The sequence below is a fragment of the Pteropus medius genome, unplaced genomic scaffold (assembly GCF_902729225.1).
Source record: "Pteropus medius unplaced genomic scaffold, Ma_sr-lr_union100, whole genome shotgun sequence".
Classification (NCBI taxonomy): Eukaryota; Metazoa; Chordata; class Mammalia; order Chiroptera; family Pteropodidae; genus Pteropus; species Pteropus medius.
The window spans coordinates 2836994-2863142 of NW_024340701.1; the positions used below are offsets into that span (position 1 = coordinate 2836994).

At 47.6% G+C, this 26149-nt stretch overlaps 1 protein-coding gene and 1 pseudogene across 5 annotated transcripts in view; both read left to right on the forward strand.

The window, feature by feature from the left end:
- CYP4B1 (cytochrome P450 family 4 subfamily B member 1) overlaps positions 1 to 18148 on the forward strand; it is a 51778-nt gene extending 33630 nt beyond the window's left edge. For 3 of the 5 annotated variants that reach the window (XM_039885378.1, XM_039885364.1, XM_039885372.1), the window contains exons 2-12: positions 7186 to 7327; positions 7509 to 7553; positions 8074 to 8201; positions 8980 to 9104; positions 9400 to 9551; positions 9705 to 9808; positions 10577 to 10767; positions 12550 to 12683; positions 13486 to 13550; positions 13650 to 13732; positions 14160 to 18148. In XM_039885378.1, coding sequence (XP_039741312.1) covers positions 7186 to 7327; positions 7509 to 7553; positions 8074 to 8201; positions 8980 to 9104; positions 9400 to 9551; positions 9705 to 9808; positions 10577 to 10767; positions 12550 to 12683; positions 13486 to 13550; positions 13650 to 13732; positions 14160 to 14358 — 1368 coding nt within the window. In that variant the 3' untranslated portion in view covers positions 14359 to 18148. Of the gene's footprint in view, positions 1 to 2497; positions 2713 to 7185; positions 7328 to 7508; positions 7554 to 8073; positions 8202 to 8979; positions 9105 to 9399; positions 9552 to 9704; positions 9809 to 10576; positions 10768 to 12549; positions 12684 to 13485; positions 13551 to 13649; positions 13733 to 14159 lie in introns of those variants that run through there. The other 2 variants (XM_039885354.1, XM_039885346.1) reach the window with 2 other exon arrangements.
- LOC120618583 (cytochrome P450 4A24-like) lies at positions 17421 to 23774 on the forward strand (annotated as a pseudogene).
- Positions 23775 to 26149: the final 2375 nt, after the last annotated feature.

Consider the following 26149-nt stretch of genomic DNA (forward strand, 5'->3'; position numbering starts at 1 on the left):
ATACTACTTAGGAATCCTTTCGATTTAAGTAATAAAAAACCCAACTCAAATGAAATTTAACCAGTAAAGTAGACTTATTGCCTCACATAATGAAAAGGTATTCGTTTCCAGGTAAAGCTAGATCCACGAGTTTAAACAATGTACCTAGTATTCTGTTTCTTTCCGTATATTTCTCAATTCAGTTCTTTTGGCTTAGAGTACCTTCTCATTGGGCTCTCCCCGCATTAATTACTCCTGAGAACACATGCTTCCAGGTTTAAATCCAATATTAGAGAGGCCGTTTACAGAGATCTTAAATTAAAAACTGAAATCTGGTTTTCTTTTTTTAAAAAAAACACATAACTTCGTTTTTATTTATTTATTTATTTATTTATTTTCCCCACTTATTTATTTATTTATTTATTTTTTATGCCTACATCACCTGTCCTGTTCTTCCTTGGTGGTCTCCCATCCAATTACTAACCAGGTCCGACCCTGCTTAGCTTCTGACATTAAACAGGATTGGGCGTGCTCAGGGTAGCATGGCCGTAGTCTGAAATTGAGTTTCATTAGCCCTGATTGACTGACTTTTGGTCATGTGCCTATTCTTGAAACAGTCAATCACTGTGGGCAACATGAATGCAGACTGTCTTAAAGAAATATGGGACGTTGCTGAAGTTGAGAGTGAGATCGAGCCCACTACACCCAAAAGCCAATAAATTCATGGTACTGGTTAGAAGAGGGAAAAGGGAATGGATGCTGGGAGTCATTCAACCAATGTCTAACATACCCACTTACCATATTCTAGGCTAGCTCTATTCACTTCCCAGGTGAATCCTAAATGGTCCTTGTTGAGAACCATGGCTTCTTAATCATGTGGGAGTTTCCTCGAGCTCTCCCCAAACACTCCCTTCATTACTCCATCAGGCTGAGACCACACTGATAAGTGAATTCACCATGAACTATGGATGTCTGCTGATAGCTCTTCATACTCCCTTACTCTCTGACCTGAGTGACTTACATTTTAAATGGGGCACTCAGTATTTCGATCTAAAATGAAATGAAACATAAATGTAAAATTTCAGGGACTCTCTTGAATTTCCTTTTATTGTGCTGCCATCTTGCCTTCTCAGCCTATGGCTAGCACTGGATAGGTTGCTTCTCCAGTGGAGGAGATGGAGGCCATGTTGACATTTTACCATTCTCCGAGTCAGCACATGTGATCTGAATCTTGAGATCAGAGTTCCAGGTCCACTTGTTTGCTAGTTTACCCACTGCCACCTCCATACTGGGAGGATGACTTCTGCATGCTCATTCCCCCAGGCTCCCTCGCCATTTCCCTTCTGGTTAGGTATGGATGATAGGAGATACCCCTAGGAGATTGGAGGGTGTGTGAGAAAAAAGGTTGGAATATTTCTTCTCTCTTTCTTCCCTGCTCCAGCATTATTTCTCTAGGATTAGCTGCCTCCACCAGGGTCCAGGAATGCTATTTCCTCCCCTTTGCCTTCATCCTAGGGATGTCATGGGTTTCTTGCTATCACTAGTCTCTGGAAGCCATACCATACCTTATCTGATTCCTTAACTCTGCTGAAACCTCTGAAAGGAGCCCTGTATCCATGTCTTTTCATCCGAAAAATCTGCAGTGAATTCTGTTTCCTGTGGGACCCTGACTGTTGCAACCCAGGACTGGAAGGAGAAATAGCATATTCTCCCAGAGCAAGGCTGGGGCCTGGGCTAAACTCGTTCTTCAACAGAACCCTGGGCTAGGAAATTGAGAGCTGCAACTCCCTTGCTGTGAGGCTTTGGAAAATTCCTCACCTTTCTCTGGGCCCAAGTAGCTTGCTCCATCAATCTAGGAGAGATTGTATTTGATGATCTCTCCTCATCAACCTGGAAGTAATAGTCTATGTTCCTTAGTACCAAGTTTGTACTATAGTCTTAGGGGTGGAGTTAGCCCTTTCCGACCCAGGATCTCCCTTCTGGAGCTAGAAACTTGTCCCTGAAAGCATTTCACAAAAAAGGACTCAAAGCATCATGAGTCTAGCATAAATGCAAATCTTCCCAATGGCCCATATTGAAAGGGGCAGTGGAAAGCATAGGCAAGCTGATCCTTAGTTTCATTGTCTGGAAAATAGACATAGAAGAAGTACCTATAACCTTCTTATCTGGGTTAAATTAGATAGTGTGTAGAAAGTGCCTGAAACATACAGAGTGCTTACGTGAAAAGGCAGCCATTATGCCAATGATTGTACCAAGAATTGCCTTCTTTTTGGTCTCCAAGGAACTAAGGCAGGATATTCATTGCCTGGTTTCTTAGATGCCTTTCTCATGGTTTCTCTCCAGCAGAGTTTTGGAACTAGTCAAACTAGTCTTTTTCATCTTTTGTGTGACTTTTGTGTCTGCCGTCTCCCCCCTCCAGAGAAGCTCAGCCTACTCTGGACTACTATGGACTGCAGGGCATGGCTGGGGGTGGGACCTGGCAGGGTGCTTGGGTCCAGAGTATAAGGGAACCCAGGAGCACCGGGAGGCAGACTGAAGCCTGCCTGTTCAGCCATGGTGCCTGTCTCGCTCTCCGTGAGCCTCTCCTGCCTGGGCTTGTGGGCTTCTGGACTGATCTTGGTCTTATGCTTCCTCAAGCTTATTTGTCTGCTGGTGCGGAGGCAGTCGCTGGCCAGGGCTATGGACAGCTTCCCAGGGCCTCCCACTCATTGGTTCTTTGGGCACATGCATGAGGTATGTGGTGGTTTCAAGGAGGTAAGTGGGGGATTTGAGAAAGAAAATGGCCTCTTTCTTCAGAAGATCCAGCCTAATCCCCAGGGAGCCATGGAGGGAGATGACATCCTGAGAGCCAAGGTTCCCTTCAGCTTTCTCACAGATCTCTCCCTCACTCCTGCCTTCTGAGCTGGCCTGCAGTGCTATTTATGGGGGCATTAGAAAGTTGGGGCCCAAGCAGGCCACAGACACCTTCCTATCATTCTGAGGCCCAAGGTTCAGACAAAGCTCTGCTAAGGGCTCGGCGACAGCATTGACTGGAAAACCCCTGGACAGTCTAATAAAATTAGGCAATCTCATTTAAAGCTGAACCAGCACCCTCTTTGTTCTGTGCGGTGTAAAGATTTTAATTTTTAAGGCGGAAAACGAAGTGGAGGCAGAGATGAGTGCTGTCACCTGTGGGGCTTTCTAGAAGTGTTTTTGCTGATTTCTGCTCAAATGTCACCTCAGAGAGGCCTTCCCTGAACCATCGAACCCCCGGTCTACAGTAGCAGACCTGCTCCTTATCCTGCTTTATTTTCTTCCTAGAGTTATCACTAGCTGGGATTGTATTACTGTTGTGTTTGATTCTTATTTATTTTCTTTCTCCACTTGGAATGTAAGCTTGGGCATGGTTTTGTCTTGTTCACATTGTGTCTCCAGGAGCTTATACCATGCCCAACATCGAAAGTGAATGGTCCATGTTCATTTGCTAAATATGTGAGTGAATCTCTGGGGGACCCAACTTGGGGCAGTAAAGCCACTCATGTGGGTGAGGACCAATGTCTGCAACCCTTGGACTGTTGAACAGTTCTTGGGCCCTTGCCCTCCTGCCTTTTTAGGTGTTCCCTATGCCTTTCAACTGGGTCATCCCTGGGGCTGGAGTTTATCTTTGGCATTGAAGACAGGGAGGTATATGGGGCAGAGAATATACTTTGGAACAGAAAGACCTGGAATCAAAAGTTAGGTGACTTTGGACAAAGTTCATCATCACATCCCAGCCAATACATGGTGTCTAGTAGAGTTGTAGTGATCTCAACTACATGTTGATCTCACCCAAAATTTCTCTGCTCCTTTTATTGATCCAGAGGTTCCTTCTGTGCGTGTTGTGTGTTTACATGTGTTCACACATGTTCACATGTACATGTGTAGCAGTGCACTTGTTTCTGAAAGGGAGGATAAAGGATGAAATCACCTACTTGTCACTAGAGTTGGTAGAAGGACTTACTTCTCTGCTCCTTATGGAATTACATATTAGATCCCCTTCTTCCAGGCTCCCCATGGCTCTCTGCTAAACCCCACTGTAGAATCCCCAAAGAATTTGTATAAATGGAGGCCATTTTTTTTCCACTGTGTTTATGGTTATTTCAGAGATTTTGCATCCTCTCAATTTTAGTTGGTTCTTCTTGGCAGGCACTCTTAACCCGTTAGCTTTGAATACACATCTTTGCTGTCTTTGACAGTGGCTGAAACTCACACACATGCTGAGTGCTGACCAATCTTGGGTTGGGAGGCAAGGCCCGCAGCAGGGAGATGGCTGAGACTAGAGCACCCAAGGACACCTGAGGATGTCCATCCTGGAGGAAAGAGGGCCCAGGAAGATCTGGCCCCCAACTCCTAATTCCTGCAGGTCTTCCCTGGGCAGTGGGGGCCCATGTGGACCCAGAGAGCAGAGCAGAGACTCATGGGAAGGCCACAGTCAGGTGGCCTTCAGGTTGATGACTAAGAAGTCTTTTTAAGAATTCAGACAGACCAAAGATGGTTGGGATACTTTGAAAGGTAGTGAGTTTCTTGTCACTAGAGATGTTTGCGCTCTTGGGACAGGGATTTGCACATGGGGAAGGAGCTGGGCCAGGAAACTCTGGGTCCTGGGTATCAGAGATTAGCATGACCAGCCTCAAGGGAGCCCTAACATTATGGGGGAGAGGAAAGCCCTGCCTACTCCCTTTCATAATTGCTTGTTTTTCTGAACTCCTACTGCTTTTGTGAGCAGACTTATTTTTATTCTCAAGAAGCATCCCTGGGAGAGTTTTGGCTGTAGAAGATTGGCTAAGTGGATAGCTTGTTTCTTGAACACCCACCAACTGAGTTTCAACTGACTGATAGCTTGGGCGGGCTTGTTAACAGGAGGGGCAGCAGATAGAGCCTTAATCAGGATCTCAATCTGCCCCACTCATGTTGGACAGTTCCCTTTGGGCTACACTGCTCCCACCTATAAAAAGGAGGTGATGTTGAAGTCCCCTTCAGGTCTGATCCTCAGAGTGAATCTTAGACTCTGGGGGAACAGAGAAGAGAGTAGCAATTTATTCTTGTTCCTCCCAATCCCTTGTGAGGAGGAAGAGGTTACAGCTGGGGATCTGGGATCCCTGAATTATCTCCATGCCTTGCTCTTTTCCTGCTTCCTTTCTTCTGGAGAAAAACAACTTGGCCCAGACCTCAGAGCCCTGTAGGAGTCCCAGCTTGGAGCATCTGAGGATGGGTCTTTGACATACAGCTGTGCGACTTAAAGGAGCTGTGCAGGCAGCCATGTGACCCCTAGAGAGAGGACACTCCAGCCCTTTTTATGGAGTTGCAGCTCCAGTGGTGGGGCCAGGTGTCAAGAGCTGTACTCGCTTCTACCAGATTCCTGGGGTAATCAAGTGCACATAGGAGAAAGCTAGGCATGGGGATGCAGGGGCTGGTTCAGGCTATAGATATGGTCAGCATGTCAGGGTCTCCTGTGCCAGGTGGGGATGCTACAGAGGGGCACATTCATGCCTGGTGGGGAGAGGAGTGGAGCTCAAATGGACCAGATCAGCCAAGGGCTTCTTCCACCCCTGAGATCCTGTGAGTCTGGCTTCTCAGTGACTTAAGCCTCTCTCTGCCTCTTGTCTAGTTGGGCGCCCTGGACCTAGGAGGGATGGAGAGAAGGGGATCAATCATGGTGATCAGAAAGTTGGCAGGGAAAGCCGAGGAGGGCACATGAGAAATCCCATAAGCTAAGTATTATCTTCCCCATTTTACAGATGAGGAAAGTAAGATTCAGAGAGCCTAAAGAACTTGACAAGTTCACACATCTAAAAACTGGGTAAATCCATATTCAAACCCAGGTCTGTCAAGCTCTGAAGATTGCAGACCACAGAGTAAACTTTCCTGGTTCATATCCCTGCTCCCTTATAAACTGTGCCATTCTTGGCCAGCAATCTCAGATCCCTATACCTTAGGCTCCTTGTCCCTAAAATAGGACTTCACAGAGTTGTGAGGACTGGATGAGATCAAGATGTAAATAAGGTGCTCAGAAGAAACCCTGGCACTCAGTAGTGCTTAATAAAAATTAGCTATATCGCCTCACAAATTGCAGAGCTCAGACTTTATTCTGAGGCCCACGGACAGGCCACTAAAAGGTTTTAAGTGTACCTCTGAAAAAGTCCTTCAAAATAAGGACTTGGATGAGTACATAATGGTGTATCCTTATGGCGGAATCCTATGTACTCGTTAAAAATATTAAGAGATACTTAAGTGAACTAGTTTCTAAAGGACAGTATATGGTAAATGAAAAAGGCATGTTTTGGAAAAGTATTTATTGTATACTCTATATTTACATAAAACACCTCTGGGTGAATAAATGTGGCTAGAAAAAACCCCAAAGAGTACACACCACCCTCTGGATGATCTCTCCAACCTCATCTCAGCTCACTGTCTCACCGAGTGGCAGCTCCTGGAAGATACCACATATTTTCCCTACCTCAGAGCCTCTGTGCTTGCTGTTCCCACTACCTGGAAGGCTGTTTCCTTACTCTTCCTGTGGCCAGCTCCTTATCATCCTTTGGGTTTCACCTTAAATGTTGTCTCCAACAAGAGGCAATCCCAGATCACTCTGTCTAAGCAGGTGCTCCCTGTTAGTCTCTCGCTAGCACTGTGTTTATTTCCTTCTTAGCACTCACTGCTGTCTGCAATCATTTTACATGATGGTTCACTTGTTTCTTATGAGTCTTCCCCATAGAATGAAAGGTCAGGACTGTGTCTGTCTCATTCCCTTGAGATGTCTAGACAGCGCCCTGCGCAAAACAGGTCCTCAATAAAAATGTGTCAAATGACTTAACAGAACTGGAATCAAGGTGATTTCTTTATTGCACGACAAGCTGGTATTATCCTTCTTATGAAAAGCTTTACTGCAGAAATGTTTCTGCTGCAATGTAGATAGAAGTTTCCAGCAAGCAGATAGAAGCAGGTTGATCAGTTTGGGATTGTTTGGCTAACCCAGGTACAATAAGAGGGTGGTTTTGACTTAAAACAGTGGCTCTGGGATTGGAGAACGAACTGAGCCCAAGATGAGTAGGACTGGGTTACTGAGTAGGAAGGAGAAACATTCTCAGGGCCTATCTGGGCAGCCTCCTGTCTTCCCTGCCATGGAACTTAGGGCCTGGCTGGTGACATTGGGTACCTGAGTGGCCTGGCCTTCTGTCGCCATTGCAGATGCAGAAGACAGGGAGCCTGGACAAGATGGTGTCCTGGGCCCACCAATTCCCCTATGCCCACCAACTCTGGCTTGGACAGTTTCTCGGTTTCCTGAACATCTATGATCCTGACTATGCCAAGGCTGTGTACAGCCGAGGAGGTGAGGACTCCTGGGAGAGGTTGGGGCTTTGGGAGAGCAAAGGGCTCAGGGCACCATGTAGAGAGGAGTCCTGGACATGCATCATAAGTCTGGGCAACTGAGGTTCTCATCCTATTTATCAGTAAGTCTCTCTGGGAATTCCCTAGTCCCTGCTTGACTCCATCTTCTCTGTCTCTTTTAGATCCTAAGGCCTCAGATGTGTATGACTTCTTCCTCCCGTGGACTGGTGAGTAGTACTTCTTTGTTACTGGTGCTAGGCAACCAGGATCCTTCCCTGCCCTGTCTCCACAGTCAGTTATCCATCTACCAGACTGCCTGGTCCCACGTGTCTCTCCTAAGCTCACGTGCTCAGTGAGAAGACCTAGGAAGAGGTGGAAGAGTTTCTGGTTGGTCAGTGATGTGGGGCCCAGCTTCCTTCTCCTACTGGGTGTGTCTTCTTCCCTGGACAGACAGGGCAAGGGCTCTGGAAAATGTGTGAGTGTGAGGAGCAGCCTCTGAGAGAAAGTGATCAAAGGAGATATTATAGGCGGTGCTGGCCAGGGCAAGGGCTTGAGGGAAGGTAGGGTGGTGGGCCAAAGGCTGATACCATCAGTGGCTGCTATGCTAAATGGCTGTAAATCAGAGCTCAGTCAGGATATGAGGCTGGAAAGGGAGGACTGAGGTGGGGCATCCTTGGCCCCAGGCTGCCAGGGATGGAACAGGATTGTGTGGACTGAACAGCTCTCCCTCTCCAATCCCTTCCCCAGGGAAAGGCCTGCTGGTCCTCCAGGGTCCCAAGTGGTTCCAGCACCGCAGGCTGCTCTCATCTGGCTTCCATAATGATGTGCTGAAGCCCTACATGGCCGTGTTTGCCGACTCCGCACGTGCTATGCTGGTGAACTCCAATGCTGTGGCTGCTGGCTAGCCCCTCCCCACCCCAATATTCTCTGGGGGAGGGTAGTGAGGGGAATCTCTTGCACTACCTGATACTGCTGCATACTGGGCGCTAACTAGGTGCTGAAGCTCTGAGTGGCCAGGCAGCCATGGCCCTTGCCTCCACAAGGTCCCAACCTTCCCTCATAGACCAACAGGTGTCTGTGAGACCCCAATAAGGCTCCTACTCTAGCAGATTTGAATGATGCCTATATTTGACAATATTGGGAAGGCCTTTCATATCTAGAAAGTATCTCTTCATTCTCTACCTACCACAACTGCCTAAACAATGCCATTAGCAACTCATCTCTAATAGGGATGACAGGGGGCAGGGGGCAGGGGGGTCTGGGGTAAAGCTCAGTGTCTGCGAGCTGAATAATCTCCACAGGTTACTCAGGGTAGTTTTTCCCTTGCAGAAAATACTTCTTCCAGCTTACTACAGGCCTGACTTACACACAGACTGTGCTGGGGAGCTCACCACTTCTCGGCCCTCCTTTTCCTTTTATATAGGCTCCCCTGACCGAGAGAAAGTATCTGTGTGTGCTGAGCAAGGCCTGTGTCCTGGTTCTGCCCACTGAGCCTGAAACCCCTACCTGTCCACCATGCCACAGTCCAGCAGGATGGATGCCAAGCCAGGGACTGGGTGTCTGTTGGGGAGAACAGGCCATGGGTCCTAGGAGGCAGTGGAGGAACACTCAGCCCAGCTGGCCTCCATATTACCTTCCTCCTCTGGGCTCTAGGACAAGTGGGAGGAAAAGGCTCGTGATGGTAAGAGCTTTGACATCTTCTGTGACGTGGGCCACATGACACTGAACATACTCTTGAAATGCATCTTTGGCAAAGGAGACAGCGACCTGAGCCACAGGTCAGAGGGCACTTGGGGCTGACCACAGTCTCAATCCAGGCCAGCTCAGAGGGGAGAGGATTCCTGGACTCTGGTCTGAGAGGAGACAGGGTTCTGGCGTATGGAAACCTCGATCGGGGGGAGTGGGTTTTACTAATGGCGAGGAGACAGATCCAAGCTTTAGTGGGGAGGCTTAATAGTAAGGAGAGGAAGGGAGAAAGCACTGTAGTCAGAGCTAGATTCTTGGAATGAAGCTTAGTGGTTGCTGTGAATGGTTGTCTGAGTGTCCCTCCCTGTCACCACTTCTGCTGTGCAGGGACAGGAGCTACTACAGGGCAGTCAGCGATCTCACTCTGCTGCTTCAGCAGCGTATCCAGTCCAGCCAGTACCATAATGACTTCATCTACTGGCTCACCCCTCATGGCCGTTGCTTCTTGCGGGCCTGCCAGGTGGCCCACGACCACAGAGGTAGGCCTTTCCTGCAAGCCCCCCACCCTACGGAAAGCCTAAGTTCTAGTCTAGCTCCTGGGCCCTTTGGGATCCTTCCCATTACAGGACCTCAGTTCCCCTGTGGGCAGATCATTGGTTTTCAGGCAGTGACACACTGTGCTCTGGGCCCAGACCAAGTCATCAAGGAACGGAAGGCAGCCCTGCAGGACAAGAAAGAGCAGGAGATTAAGAACCGGAAGCACCGAGATTTCCTGGACATTCTCCTTGGGGTTCAAGTGAGTGCCCACCCCTACCTGAGAACTGGTCCCAGCAGGGTCTTCAGAATATCCTCCTGGGACAGGGCTCACTGGACAGCAGCAGAGGTGGTTAAGCTTTTTTTTTTTTTTACTATTTCTCCAGCAAATATGACCTGTTCCTTGTCCCATGACATATCAGCAAAGGCTCAGATGTGGAAGGTGCAGGGTGAAGCTGGCTGTGCACTGGGGAGAGATGTAGTAGCAGGGAACCTGGGTCACATGCCAGAAGGCTTGAAGACCAAGGCTAGACTTCTAAGACTGGAGAATCACAGCACCCTAGAATCTTAGAGTCTTAGACTTCCATTCATTCATTCATTCATTCACTCACTCACTCATCCACTCCATAAACTCACTGAGCCCTACCCTGGATTAATTCCTGTGCTAAGCATGCAGAAGATGAGAAAGACCTGGTACTGTCCTCTAGATGCTTCCAGTCTAGTGGAGAAGACAGGAGGTAGATGTTGACAAAGTGAAAGGTGGCATTCTGTGTGTCAAAAGAGCAGAATTGACAGTACGGTCTGGGTAAGGTCACAGGTCTCGTGGACAGAGGGATCAGGGAAGGCTTCTTGGAGTAGGAGGCCTCCAAGCTGGGCTTGGGAGAACAGATAGCAATTTGGAGAAAAGTCCTAACCTCCAGTCTGAAAGAGAGCTTTCACTTCCTTTCTCGGACTTCATTGGACAGTCACTCTTATGAGTCCTTCTCAGCCCCTACTTCAAATGCCTTGGCTTATGTCCTCCCTAACCCAGGATGAAAATGGGATCAAGCTGTCAGACGCAGACCTCCGGGCTGAGGTAGACACGTTCATGTTCGCAGGCCACGACACCACTACAAGTGGCATCTCTTGGTTTCTCTACTGCATGGCCTTATACCCCGAGCACCAGCAACGTTGTCGGAAGGAGGTCCGTGAGATCCTTGGAGACCAGAACTCCCTCCAGTGGTGAGTGAGGCTGTGAATAAGCCCTGTCAGTCCTGCTCAGGACAGGGCTGTGCCCATGCCATCTAGTGTCATTGCAGATGACACAAAGCCATCCTGGAAACCACGTGAGGGCATCAGTGCTCCCGTGTGTGGACACACCCCTGAGCCCATTCTCCCATAACAGAGCCTTTCAGATGTGAGTAACGTAGTGAAGATTGTCAATAGGAGGCTGATTTCTTATGTGCTGACTCTGATCACAGAACCTGACTCTTCTGGGTTCCTGGATAGAGCAGAGAAGACTGGGATAGAAAGAGGTGGAAATTGGGGATGAACAGAGTTGGGAAAGCCAGGACTGCTGATTGCTTCCCACCTGCCTTTGGCAAGCCATGTGCAGCCTTCACTCTTCTAATGAAGGAGAAAGGGCTGTTTCCCAAACTCCATCACTGAAAAAATTTTGATTCTTCTGTTTCTTGGCTCAGGTCAAACTCATTAACATGACAGTGATTGATGCCGACCTCTCTGTGCAGTAGGAGCTCTGAGAATCTTCCATAGGCTCTTCTCCCACCTCTGCCCTCACATCCATCTCTCCTTTTCTCTTGCCCTCCTGTCATACACCTCAGCTCAAGCACGAGCACAGGGCTAGGCACACAGCAAGGGTGCAGGATAGCCAGTTGATGGGAGAAATTTTAGATCGATTTGAAGAAGACTGATATATAAATCCAGGTCTAAGATTTGGAGGACAAAGTCTCATGACTTACTTTTATCGGTTGGTTGTTGGAAAGCTCCCAGGGTTTCCAGCTATGTGTCAGGTGCTCTTGGAGGTTTGGTGAGGGTAAGGGTAGGGAGAGGAGGAGGAGAAGCCAAGTGGCTCCCCTCGGGGGTTTTTAGAGAGAGAATCTCATGTAAATAAAAATCTAGAGAAAACCATAGAATAGGGTAGGATTAAGTGTCCCCATGTTGTGGGCGAGGAATCAGAAGAGGTGAGACTTGAATTTGCTTTCTAAGGAAGTATGGAACTCATATAGGCAAAGGGAGAGAGAGCTGGGCATTCTAGATGTGAACACAGCACAGAGAGAGAAAGTTGAAATCTTTGTTTTATTTTTACCTCATTTTCTCTAGAACTTGAAGCAATTTAAAGGATACTTATTCAATAATACATTATGAATAATGTATTATCCATGAAGACAAATGAATAACGAGGATGTGAGGGGTGAACCCTTGGGCTTGGTACTCTGTAACAGGGTTTTGCGAAGTAATTGTAGTTGGACCTCAAATTTAGTTCTGAGCTTCCTAGTGGCAAAGGGAAAGGAGAAATACACACACATACCTGTGACATATACAAATATATATATAATATATATGTATATGTATGTATATATATTTACCTGAAGTTGTCATTGTTCATACATTTATTACTTAATTCAACCAGTGAATATCAGCTCCTTTTTATTTCCACTCCAGCTCCATAGGAGAAACTAAACAAAATCTACAGAACTGTCCTCGTGGGGCTTCTATGGGGCTCTGAGAGACATAGGAGTGACCTTGTCTTTCATGTCTGGGTGCACATACACCCAGGGTCCTGTGCTTTCTCTTGCTAGTAGTGAAGATGAGGGAGGGATGGGGAAAAGTGGAGTCAGAACCCCTGGGCCCAAGTGGCTACCCCATGTCTAGTCTGGCCTGAACACTTGTGCACTTGTGTCTCTCTGACTCTTGGGGTGTGAGATGTTGGCAAAGGGAGAATTTGGGCTGGAACTGTCTTCTTCAGTCCTTATCTCCAGAAAGGACAGGTTGTATTGCTGGCAGGGAGGACCTTGGCAAGATGACCTACTTGACCATGTGCATCAAGGAGACTTTCCGCCTCTACCCACCTGTGCCCCAAGTGTACCGCCAGCTCAGCAAGCCTGTCAGCTTTGTGGATGGCCGCTCTCTACCTGCAGGTGGGATGGAGTTGGTTCTTAGATAGAACTGCAATTGTTAGAGATGCTCCTCTGACACTTTCTGTGCCTTTGGCCAAATCTTTGCACAAATGGTGAAGAGCCTATACTTTGCGTTTGGCCTGGGTCCAAATCTTGGGTCTATAGCATATGATTAAATCCCTCTACCTCTAAGCCTTCATTTCCTCTTCTGTAAAATGGGGTGAGAAGAGTACCTGACCTACAAGGTTATTGTCAGGATTAAAGAGACAATATTCATCAGGGCTGTCACATACCACCATGCAGGCTATGCCCTAAACAACTTCAGGAGGCATCACTTCCATGGACTGTGTTGCTGTGCAGGGCACAACCTGTACAACTGCATGTGGGGGCTTTGTAAAGAGTGTTTAACTCTGTATCTGGCTCATAGTAAGCACCCAGTGAATGGTAGCTATTCCTATTGATGTCGTAATGTAATGCGTGGTAACTTGCATTGGGAGTCATTTAATTGCAAGCATAAAGTGTGTGGGAGTCCTTGTCTGTCTGCCTTGCAGTGGGGTGGGTGGTGCCTTCCTCTTTTTTCTGTCCCACAAATGCCTGTCAAGTGTTGTGCCCATTGCTGGGCTACATGAAGTAGCTATATGTGATGACAATTGAAAGCACTTCTATATGCGGAGCGATGTCATGACCTCTCTCTCTGTCACTGGCAGTGCTGAGGCAGGGGCTGGTGCCCAGTCAGGAGGATACAAGAGTTTTCTGGCCCTGGGAGGAGGTGGGCCCGGCCATCCTGTGAACCTTGGTAACCTGGCCTCTGCTCTGCTCACAGGCAGCCTGATCTCTCTGCACATCTATGCCCTTCACAGAAACAGCACAGTATGGCCCAACCCTGAGGTACCCATACCTGCGCCAAAAGGTCAGGGGGGATGGGGGACTGTGGGGTCACTCTCCCTGTGGACCTGGCTGGTGTTTAGGCAAGGCCTGTCCCCTCAGGTTTTTGACCCCATGCGCTTTTCCAATGAGAATACGTCCCAACGCCATCCCTACGCCTACATGCCCTTCTCTGCAGGGCCCAGGTAAGGAGAGGCCCAATACCTCCAGGCTCTCTGGACTGGGGCGGGGGTGAGTGTGGGGGATGTCGTGGCCAGGCATCATTTTGATGAACTCAGTGATGAAGGGGACCATGCTGGGTTTGTGGTGTTCCTAGTGCAGGGTAAATTCTGGGGACATTTTCTTGCCATTAACATATTCATGTCCCTGGAAGCTGGTATTGTAGATATATCATTCTGAGAGGCCCCCAAAAGCCTGAACTCCCAATGAGATCTACTCAGCTTGAGTTCTACCATGTTCCCGAGATCTGTTACTTACCTAGATCGATCAATTGATCAGACAATTATTCATTTAAACATTGTTAATAATTTTTTTTTGGCTTTGAGAACACTGGATTTCATCACTCCAGACACCCCATAGCCTGATGCCTCTTTGTGCTGCCACTCACTGCAGGAATTGCATTGGGCAGCAGTTTGCCATGAACAAGATGAAGGTGATCACGGCCCTCTGCTTGCTCCGCTTTGAGTTTGTCCCCGACTTTTTGCGGCCACCCATCAAGATCCTGCAGCTGATCCTGCGCTCCGAGAATGGCATCTACCTCCACCTGAAGCCACTGGGCCTGAGCTCTGAGAAGGGGCTCTGCCAAGATTAGGGCCCCAGACAACCCAGGCTTTGGCCTCTTTCTGAGCATCGCCCTCCCCAGGCTGAATTGTGGAGCAGCTGTGGCTCCCTGCCTTTGGGAGACCTGTAGTTTAGAGGGAGATTGGTACCTGCATAGACAATCAGCCCAAAGATGGTGCCATGTAAACATGTGTGTCTATAAATGCTTACTATTCATGTATTCTAGAGCTAACACAATCATTTAACAAATATGCGAGCATCTACTTGCTTCTGGAATCTTCATTTTTCTCCATAATTGTCAGCCTTTCTAAAACATAGCAGAAACTTACATTCCAGGCAGAGTGACACACTGAATGCAATGGAAGCTGTGTCTTGAGATTCACTGTTATGGCAGGTACTCACCCACCCCATATGATAGAGGGATGGCTTTCAGGGCTTGCCCACTCACTGAAATGAGTATCTTTGTTTAACATTATGTAAGCATATTTGGAATATAACACAAGGAAAATTTGCCTAAAGCAAATATGTACAAAACAATGATTTTCTAAAGCAAACTCCCAGATAGCTACCGCTAAAGGTCAAGGAATAAGATGTGTGGTTTCACAGGTATGTCTTCTGCCCTCCTGAGAAAGGACTCTGTAGTCCATCTGCCATCGTCAACATCTGTGTCACAGTCATCGATGTTCTGGCTATTAGGGCTTTGGCTGGGGAAAGTGGCAGAATGGCATCAGAGAGGGGCTTCCTGGTAGAGATGGTGCTTGAATCACACCTAGAGGCAGGGTGAGGTATGAGGAGCAAAGAAGGACTTTTGGGGAGGGCCTCAGTCTGGAGCCACAGGATGAATCAGAGATACTTCTCCAGTTGTTACCCCTGCAACAGCTACTTGATGGTTGGGGGTACATAAACCTCTAGAGTTCAAGTTCTAAGGCCATTAGCGGGCTCTAGTCTGGAATTAGACAGGCATGGAAGGGAGGGTACTGGTGACTGGAAAGAGACGAGAGAGAATTTTTACCTGGGACTTGGAGATGTCTCTATGTTGCCCAAGGGATGTACCAGCTGTAGACACATCCTTTTTAGTTTTCATGCTTCCTCTCACAGAAGGAGGCCACAGTCCTGGAATGTTGGCCATGGGCTACTTGCTCACTCCTGCAAAGCCCTGTCAAGACCTAAACTTCTTTGCCCATGTACGGCAAGAATGCAGAATCCTTAGCCAAAATGTACAGCAATGTCCCCCTCTGTCCTGACTCTGGACTGACCTTTCTCTACACAAATGAAAACAAAGTTTCTAGGGCCATCACCTGGGAGCTGAGCCCAATGGTCATTACTAAACCTGGTGGTATCAAAGTTTAAAATATTTCTCTTTTTCTTATTTCTGGACTGTCAGGAGACCTGTGAGACTAGACTAGAGGAAGCCACTAATCCACTTCAATGTCAAGGAAAGGAACCTACTGAGATGTTCATTAGGGAGGAGCTTGAGCTGAGCCTTCTGATCTGGACTCTTTTGACCAAGACTCCATAAGAACTGTTGACTGTCTGAGGGCATGTATTTCTGGGAAACAGAGATGAGAGCTCTGGAACCAGAGGGAAGTGGGAGACTCCATAAGAGAGGGGCGGAAGGAGCCTGGGGACCCAAGGGCACCAAAGATGAATTCCATTTCATCCTTCTAGCTCTCAAACACACCTGCTGCCTCCTCTGATCCAAGGCGCTTGTGTGCACATGTGTGAGGGCTGAGTGTGGTGTGTGAGGGGCATGTACAGGTATGGCTGCATAGACTGTCGCTATGAATGTTTCATGGGTTGTGCGTGTGAGTGTGAACTCAGCCTGGGTCTTTCCCCATTGCCTGGAGCCAGCAGAGTCACCTCTTGGTCACTCTTCTCACCCGTTTTACCTGTGGAATCCTGTGTTTAGAACCGTGTCCATGGCTGACCACCTGGAATTCCAAGTTTCCATTGTCCTGTGCTCTCTGAGCATGGCTACTGAGTCCTTCTGCACCGTCTGATGCCAAGGGACCTGCCTAACTTTCTGTCCAGGATGCTTTCAGCTCACTTTCCTGCTCTATATATTAGTCAAGTCTTGAGTGCCCACCCTGCCCCTTGTCAGAGTAGAGCAAACGAGCCCAGTGACCACAAGGCAAAAGGACTGAAGGGAGGTCCTGGACGCAGGCACCATCTGGGGAGAAGCCCTTCAGGGAGGCAGAAAAAAGCATCCCACCACACTCAGAGGGCTGCTGAGAGGTCTGTCTGTGGCACCCAGGGCCCTGGCATAGACAAGGCAGAGGGTAGGATGACAGGATGACTTGTGTTCAGAAACAGCAAGAGAACAAGCCCAGCTTGAGAGAGGCTGGTGAAGGAGGACAAAAGGAACAGGACCAGGGTTAGAAGGACCCGTACCACACAGTCACCAAATGTGGCAGGGTTGCAGAAGACCCTCTTCCTTCACGGTAGCTGACCAGAGATGCATGGGCTGTCCAGTGGGGAAGGCAATACCAGATGTTTGCTGCTTGGGGTCTGACATTCTCTCCTACTGGCCATGAACCTTTACTTACCTGGACAACTCCAAGGCTCTCCTGGACAGCTACCCACTCTGTGGCCTCTGAGGTGATGAGACACATCTGGCTTGGCACCATAGAGAAGATACTATCTCTCTTCCATCTATCTTCTCTAAGAGAAGAGAAACACTTCATATAATATTGAGAACTTCATTTCAGGGAAGAAGAAAGAAAAAGTGTGAGAATGACAAATGGGTATACAGGCAATACACAGAAGAGACTGACGACATTCATTTGGGGACTTTTTAGTCTAAATAATGGCCCCAGTACTAGGCCCTTCTACTTCCTCTTGCATTGACACATTTGTTACCCAGAGTTGGAGAGTGTATCTGTCCCTCAGGTCTAGATCAAACCCAGGACAGAGAAGCTTTCTACTTTATCCCCTCAGAAAAAATGTTTGCTGGTATACCAAAAGGTTGTTTTCATCATAACTTATTCCCAAAATTTAGACTATTGTAAGAGAACAGGTTTAATTATATAAAGAACTTTCTGAGACTGGAGGCCTCACTTTACAAAATTTTCTTTACAGTCTTAAGATGCTGTAATGCACCTGTTCTGGAAAGTGAGGGATTCCAAACAGGATATCTGGAGAGACAGAAAGAGAGAATAGCCTTGTGAGCAGAGGCCCTCTGTGGGACTAGAGTAGGGTCAACATCCCCTTCCCACCACAGGACAAATGAGAGGAGCTCATCAGTCAGGACTCACATCTGGAGGTCATGGGACATATCTCCTTGATGACCCTGGACGCCCTCATGAAGTGCGCCTTCAGCTATGAGGGCAACATCCAGACAGACAGGTCAGTGATAATCCTTCAGCTGCAGGGTTTTTGTTTTTATCAACTGTATGCACTTACCCCTTGTATGCAGACCATGGAAAAATCCCAGACCAGAGCAACCCTGATCCTTGCACAAGGAGAAGCCTGGCTGGGCATATTCCTTATAAATGACTGAGGGTCTCAGGGCTCTAAGTCAGAGTGAGGAATGCCTCAGGGTTGCCTGTCCCTACTGTCTGGGGAAACTTCCACCTAGAGCCCCACTGACCTCCAGATCAGAGGCCTCCCAACACTCCAGTCTTTTCTGCAACTTCTTTCTTCAGGAACTACCAACCCTACTCTCAGGCCATTAGGGACATAAAAAAAATCTCTTTACTTCTCGAGTAAGGAATTTCTTCTACCAGAACAACATCATCTACAGGCTGACTCCTAATGGCCGCCAGAACCACCGAGCCTGCCAACTTGTCCATCAACACACAGGTTAGACTCCACCTCCTGGGTTGCTCACCTCTTCATCAGGCTCATCTCAAAGAACTGATGTAATAGCCCGCTGAAATGTGAAAGGGTTGAAGAATAATTAAAACCTGAAACTGGACAAAGGAAGTCTATAACTTAGCCCTAGTTTCTGGAACCCCTAACCACATTCTGTTAATCATGAAACTTGTAACAATGAGCTCATACGCTAACTGCCAATTTTAGCCTGTGTAACCCTGCTTGCTTGTGTGGCATGAAAAATAATCAATTGTATATAAGCTGAAAATTACTGTTTGGCCATCGCCCATGGGAACACTGGCTATTGCCCATGGGAACATAGGCAATCACCCATAGGAACATAACATTCTAACAACAAGCTTTCTGCTTCTGTACTTCCTGCTTGCACACCTGACCAGTGGGTTGACAGGTAGTGAATAGGAGAAAGATGGACCTTTGTGTTTAAGACAGAATGAGGAATGGGATTTGGGGCTTAAAAACCTTGTATCTTGGCAATTCGGGGCTGCTCCTTTGCAAGGACAGCCGCCGGCTAATAAACTGTCTCCTGGTTAAGAGCACTCAAGTTGGGTCTGGTTATTATGGACACAACACTGACTCTGATACTCAGGAAGAGCTCCCTGCTGCCCCTTCAGAATCGGAGACACAACCACACTGGGTACTGCCCTGGTCCAAGGCTTGGGAACCGGGAGAAGAGTGTTTGAGGGGGCGAGCAGGAGTTTACGAGTGACACCACATTGGTGATGGTGAATGAGACGCCCTCCGGGAAGCATTCAAACAGAGCCTACTCCGTGGGCAGTTTTACTGAGGGGAGGCCTGACCTGCAGTCAGATGAGGCAGGTTACTCACCCCTGATGTGTATACCTACTCCCACACTAATCTTCATCCACTGGCACCCAGATTCAAGCAATGTGGGGCCAATGGGGCTACCGTAGGTGGCTGGTTCTGGGCACCCGGAATTCTCATCTCTTCCTGGGAATTACTGTTCTGGGACAGATCGAGTGATCAAGGTGAGGAAGGCATATCTGAAAGACGAGGGGAAGCTGGAGGAGGTCAGGAAGAAGAGGCACCTGGATTTCCTGGACATTCTCCTCTTTGACAGAGTGAGTGTGTATAGAGGAGACCTGAAGCTTTATCCTGAAGTGCAGAAGACAGGGCAAACCCTGTACTCCCTCCATGCCTTCCCCAGATGAAGAATGATAGCAGCTTATCTGACAAGGACTTCTATGCTGAAGTGGACACATTCATGTTTGAAGGCCATGACACCACAGCCAGCAGCATCTCCTGGATCCTCTATGCTCTGGCTCTGCACCCTGAGCATCAGCAGAGATGCAGGGAGGAGATCCAGAGGCTCCTAGGGAATGGGGCCTCCATCACCTGGTGAGTGCTACAGAGATGGGAAAGCCCCACCTGCTCAGCTAGAGGAGAACCCCTGGTCTGCCTGGGCCTTACCCGCCTTCACGTTGGGCTTCACTTCAGGGACCACCTGGGACAGATGCCCTACACCACCATGTGCCAATGCGAATCTACCCTCCAATACCAGGCATCAGCAGAGAGCTCAGCAAGCCCATCACCTTCCCTGACAGACGCTCCTTACTCCTTCCCTGACAGACGCTCCTTACCCTTCACCACACTCACTAACCTGAGCACTCTGCAAGAACATGTGGAAGATAAGATCCACATGTCCTAGAATAGTTCTGAACCTCTCTGGTCTTGTTTCTTCATCATTAAGTGGATGCTTATTTTGTAGTTTAAATGAGGAATATGATATGCCGTGCACAAAACTGAACAACAGCAAAAGGTTAATAATAACCTATAAAGTTCATCTCAGCTGTGATATCTCACACGAATAGAATCCTAAGCTTTTACCTTTCTCCAGGACTAGCATTCCATCACATTTAGAATCCATGACTTTATGACACTACAGTAATTCCATTTGATGGCCCCACATTCTAATCTCAACTCTAGATTACAAGAGTCTGGGAAACATTCTGCCTTCATTGTCACATCTATTTGAATTTCCTCTATATTTGATATAATTTCTGGATACCTCCTTGTGACAAATCAAAATACTATGTGCCTGACAGTTAATATAATAATGACTCAGCCCAGGCAATCTTCTCCACAAGCAGATCTTGGACTCAAGATACAGCTTCAAGAACTTAGCCCTAAAATTCTAATTTTATAGATGTGAGAGCTGCAGAGACAATCAGACAAGGGTAGGTGTAGATGTGGTTGCTTCCTTATGTGGTCTAGGCAAATAAGGGAGCTCAGGGAATGCACCGTAACAGGTCAGATGGTCCAGTCTCTTAGGAGCCCTCAGGTTGATGGCAGAGAGCAGCTGATGACCAGATTGGGGTTGGCTGCCATGGTTGGAGGGCACCCCTTGGCTCACCTCTGGTCGGAATCCCAGCCCTGCCACATCCTAGCTGTGTGATTATAGGCAAGTCGATCAGTCTCTGTGAGGCTCAGGTGCCTCACTAAACAATGGGGATATGAGTGTCTTCCATGAGGGGCTGTTGTGAGGATTGACTGAGTTAATGCATAATACCCAAGGGCTCATGGATGGCATTTGATAAACACGAGTTCTCACTTGAGTTCCTTCAAGAAGCAAGCATCCAGTTCTTTCTTGCTTTTCAATTGTGAATCAAGGTTATCTACTGCTAATGTGTGCACATGTGCTTTGCCATGTCTACGCCACCTCCATTGCAACAGGACAGTTCTACTTGGTGATACGCAGTGGGTCTCACTGTGGCTTCCAAGCTTTTCGTGCTTGCACCTGTCCTCTGCTGGAATGTGTCTGATCAGTCTTCTCTCTTTGTCCTTCAGGAATCACGGCTATGGTTTCCATTTATGGCCTTCACACAACCCGGGTGTGTGGCCAAACCCAGAGATAATGGCCATGGGAGGTGGCATAGGCTGATCTGTCTAGACCAAAATCTTCAGCTGTTCTCACCACAGGAAGTCCTGTGCCCTCCTGGATTGGAAGGAGGGCTTTGACCCTACTGCTCTGGCCCTGGTGCTATCTCTGCAGGTGTTTGGCCCTTCCAGGTTTGCACAGGATTCTGCTCCACACAGCCATGCTTTCCTGCCCTTCTCAGGAGGATCGAGGTGAGACATCCAGTACTCGGGGGTCGCTGGGTGTATATCCTGATGTTTGTCACTTCCTACATTTACATGTGGTGTCTGCAGTTCTGTCCTTGTATGTTGGTGTGTTGGAAAGGAGGAGTTTGTCTATAGGTGTAAAAGAAAGGTGGCTTTTCAGGGCTCTATGCAGACACTTGGACCCACTGACTTTCTCAATGGTCAGACACAATTCAGCATCAGTGACTATTGCAAAATGCAGATATTCTTGTGCTTTCCTCAATTTAGGAATACGACTTCTCAGAATTAGAGTGTTCCATGAAAACTAAAATTCAGATGTTCGATTTTATCAGTTATCAGTACTCTTTAAAGACGATTTTTCCCTCTTCTCACATTCGCCGATCTGCCACTCGCTGTACCTGTGATGCTTGCACCTGTTTGGATTCCCAGCCATATTCCTTGTCCTACTTGTTCAAGCCCTGCGTGTAAACGGCATGATAGTCGTTTGAAGAGAGATGAACACCAACGTGTGTCTATTTATGCCATCAATCCCTACAAAGGTTTGACTGCATATGAATAGTCACATAACCATGACAACTTTTCCGGTTGGCGAAATTCTTTATATAAAGTGGGATTTATATACCGCAGTCCCCCAGTCTAATAGTCCAATGTGGGCAAAAAGCCTAAAAATAAGGACAATCAACTGATTTTGAGAGAATGTCCACTATTCTGCACATGATATGTAGCATTTGAAGGGTTCCTGGTGCTTAAAATATAAAGCATACTTGAAATAGCCGTTGAGATGGACGTACACTTTTGAACAATTGCTTTGAAAATCTGCAAAAACTACAGAAATCCTCCTGTGAAAGAATTACTTTTATACACTTTGTACTTGGTTACTAGAAAACAGCTTTTTTCTGAATTGATAATTCTGTGAATTCTTCAAATGGTGAGTCAACTCTCACAGAACATGCTTTAAACAAATACTCTTTCCAGAAATTGGCCATCACATCTGGTTCTACACAGGACTGAGTTCCTCCTCAACCTTGGCTGCAAGCCATGTGGCTAACATTAGAGGACAGGAGAGTACTAGGCAGCTCAGCTCCTAGGTCAGAATTCACATCTACTTTTAGTTTTTTCAATATTAATTTACTTTCTGAAATCAATGAACTTCATTCAAATATAAAAATATTATTTAAGCCTATCTCTGTGGGCCAATTCTTGTGCTAGAGATGAAAGATACTATCCCTTCCTCTAAGAGTAAACAGTCAAGAAACATGATTTATTCTTATTTTCACTCACTCATTCACTCATTGAGCAGACTATTGAATGTTCCCTGTTCCTTGCACTGTCCTGTGCCCTGGACTGTGATGTGTCCTTGAGTAAAACAGTGAGGGGTCCAGGAAGATGAAGAGGTACAGTCAGCAAGAGGGGATGAGGGTGGGATGTCATTTGACACTGCCTTGAGCATGTGACAGATTGGAGGGACTGCATTCCGTGATCTCAACATCAAGAGCTGAGTTATGAAGTGGAGCTGGAGAGGTAAGAGGTGAGGAGGCAACAACCCATAGAGGGCTTTGATGTCAGCTGAGGCACTTGGACATGTCCTACCTGTGATGGAGGTCATAGGAGGGTCTGAGCTGGGCTGTGGCTTTAGTGTAGAAGGAGGGCAGGAAGGGAGATCCAAAAGTCTAGGTGAGATGACAGATGATAAGGAGGGGCATTTCTAGGGTAGAATAGGAAGAGTACAGAAGCTCCTTGAATGAGGGGATAAGGGAGAGGCAGGAAGCTGGACCATTTGTTGGGAGGTAGCTGGTGCAACTGGTTGGTGGTTGTGAACCCCTGGTAGCCCCAGCAAGCTTCCCTGTTGTCATTCTGACTTCCTTACACAGCCTCATCTTCTCTCTGAAGATCACGGTTCCCATGCATCCTTCTAGACAATGAGGGCCTCAAAGTGTGTCTCACCCAACTCCATACCACGCCTTGACCTGGCCTTCACGTTGTGAAACCAGAAACTGCTTGTGGAAGGAGTGAACAGTGATAATTAACTTTTTTAATGTTTTACTTGACTTTTTAATGTTTTACTTTGACTCAGTGGCTTAGAGCACGGAGCAACCCAACAGGAGTTATGCCTGCTGAGAACAGAAGTAGGAGTTAGGAGCCAGTTCTGGAAGAGAGATAGGCTTTTTCAAATGTCAAGAGGAGAATATGAAGCAAGGATTGGGGGTAGAGGTGTCTGTGATCTGTAAGGAAGCAGATCAAGGCTAAGCTGCATAAAGGGAGGCCATAGCTGCCCTGTTCCTGACAAAGGCTTAGTGCCCAGTACCTGCCCAGCTCAGAACAGGTGTGAACCACTTCTCATTTCGTTTTCTCTCTCTGGCTCAGGAACTGCATTGGGAAGCAGTTTGCCATGAACGAGCCGAAGGTGGCCGTGGCTTGACCTTGCTCCACTTTGAGCTGGCACCAGATCCTTCCAGAGTCCCCATCCCCATATCAGCAGTTGTGTTGGGATCCAGTAATGGGATCCACCTGTGACTGAGAAAGCTCCTCTAACCCTTGTTGGTTCCAGGATAAGCTCCAAGGAACTCTTTGCTACCATCCTGCCTTCCAGTTACCTGCTTATCTTTCCAATTCCTGCTTATCTTTCCAATTCCTGCTTTCTCTCTTCCCAGAGGCAGATAGAGATCTGCCATTCTACACGATCTCCTATCTCCAGTTCTCTGCCCATCTGCTCCTCTCCCTGTCTTTTTCACTTCTGCCTCCTTGTCTTCCCCTGTGTTAGTTTCCTTCAGCTACTATAAAAATTCAACACAGCTTTAATGATTTAAAACAATACAAAATTTTCTCTTAGGGTTCTAGAGTCAGAAGTCTAAAATGAGTTCACTGGACCACAACCAAGGTTTGGCAGGGCCACTTTACCTCCCGGGCTGGGGTAGAGAATCCCTCTCTTATCCTTTTCAGCATCAAGAGTTGCATTCCTTACATTCCTTGGCTTCCGGAGCCTTCCTACTTATTCAAATCCAGGAGCATCTTTAAATGTCTCTTTTCCTCTGTCTTCACATTGTTTTCTCATTCATCAAATGATAGATGAGCCCAGCTGGTGAGTCAGAGACCTGATGAGAGGTGATGGGATGTCAGGATCCGGCTCTGAGAGAGCAGCCCTGGTCTCCATTTCCTTCCACGGGTTGGCTCAATTCCATGCCGATGCCCTGGGCCCCAGGCCAGAGCTCACTTGAATGACATCCTGGTATGTCCCCCTTGCCACTGAAGCTGTCAATGCCCAGGCCAGCCAGCAGCGGATTGTCCTGTTGTCCAGGATAATGACTCTCACTCTAGCTCACTGTGCTGAAGATATGGAGACGAGAGGAGAGCAGACCATGTTTCCACCACAGTTCCACTTTCCCATGGCCATGACCAGTGTCATCCAAGCTGGTTCCTGGATACTTTCCTGTCCCATCTAGTTTTGGGAAACCCTGTCACAGTAAGTTTTCTGGGTGGCTGTGTCTGATGGATGTCTGAATGACACACATGTCTGAGAACAGACTTTTTTAGTTGTGCTGTGAGTGGGTGTGTGCAGGTGAGAGAGGGACAAACTCACCAGCATTACTTGGACAGAGTCAGCCAAGAGCCTAACGTAGGGCTTCAGGATGTCATAGTGGAAGGCTGGGGTCAGCATGGAACCACTTCTGTTTATTCAACAGGAGCAAACCATAACCTGAAGCAGAGATGGGTGTGTGGGGAGAGAGGAGGTGGAATTAGAGGGATGACTGGGGACGATTTGGGAGGAACCAAGGATTTCAGGAGAAGGCCCATCGTAAGCAATGACAAGAATTGCTAGTACACTTCAGGAATGTGAATTCCCCAAAATGGCTCGTACCTAGGCTGTCATTATGAAGACTCCGAGATCAAGGCAGAAAAAGAGTAGAGGGGCAGGTCACAGAAGGACTTAAATAAATGTCACTCTGAAAACATTGGAGAACAACTGAGAAGTGACGTGGAAAAAGTGGAGCTTTAGGAAGGCTCTCACCACCATCCTAAAGGGGTGAGGGCTTGATCAGAGAAGACAGTGTGGATTAATTCAGAGATGAGGGTAATGACATGGTGCCGGTCACCTGTTGTTCTCTGTGAGCCAAAGAGATAGCTTTTGGTAAACCCACCTGGCAGTTAATCCACAGTCCTGGTTCAACATACTTATCAATCCAGGGAGCCAGGAGTCTGTACACATCATTTGCCTTTGGGTCTGAAAGGCAAGAAAGGGCATTACAGGAAACTGGAAGAGACCAGTCAAGGCAGGCAGGCCCCAGGAGCCAGCTGTGGTCTAGACCTGGGCTGCCATCCCTTTTTTTTTTCCTTGAGGCAACCCTTGGTTGACCTCATAGATTGCAAAGACCTTATCAGCTTGCGATCCCTTAATTTTTTTTTTTACGCCTATAGCACCTTGGTCTTCCAAGGTGGTCTCCCATCCAAGTACTAACCAGGCCCGACTCTGCCTAGCTTCTGAGATCAGATGGGATTGGGCTTGTTCAGGGTTGCCATCCCTTTTTAATGATTGTTAGCTGGCAGTTTGCCTCAAGCGAACCCCTATCTTCCTCCCCATCACCATGTCTCTCTGTCTTGACAGTCACTGTGGGTTCAAGAAGGCAGACTCAGTGTCCTAGCAGCAGAACCCACAGGTCTAGGATGGTGAATCGGCAAGAAATATAGGCTCTATTCTCAGTGCCTGAGAACCTGTGCTCTTCCTCCAATTTGTGGCGGCTTAGTCATTTCATGACCCAGGATAGGCAACAACTGAAGGTGCCAAAGCTAAATCAGTGTGGATAGGAAATGTCTTTCAGGTGTGAGGCAATTTACATAACAGATTATCTCGATTTATTTATGTCTGTGTGTGGGAGAGAGAGGGAGAGAGAGAGAGAGAGAGAGAGAGAGAG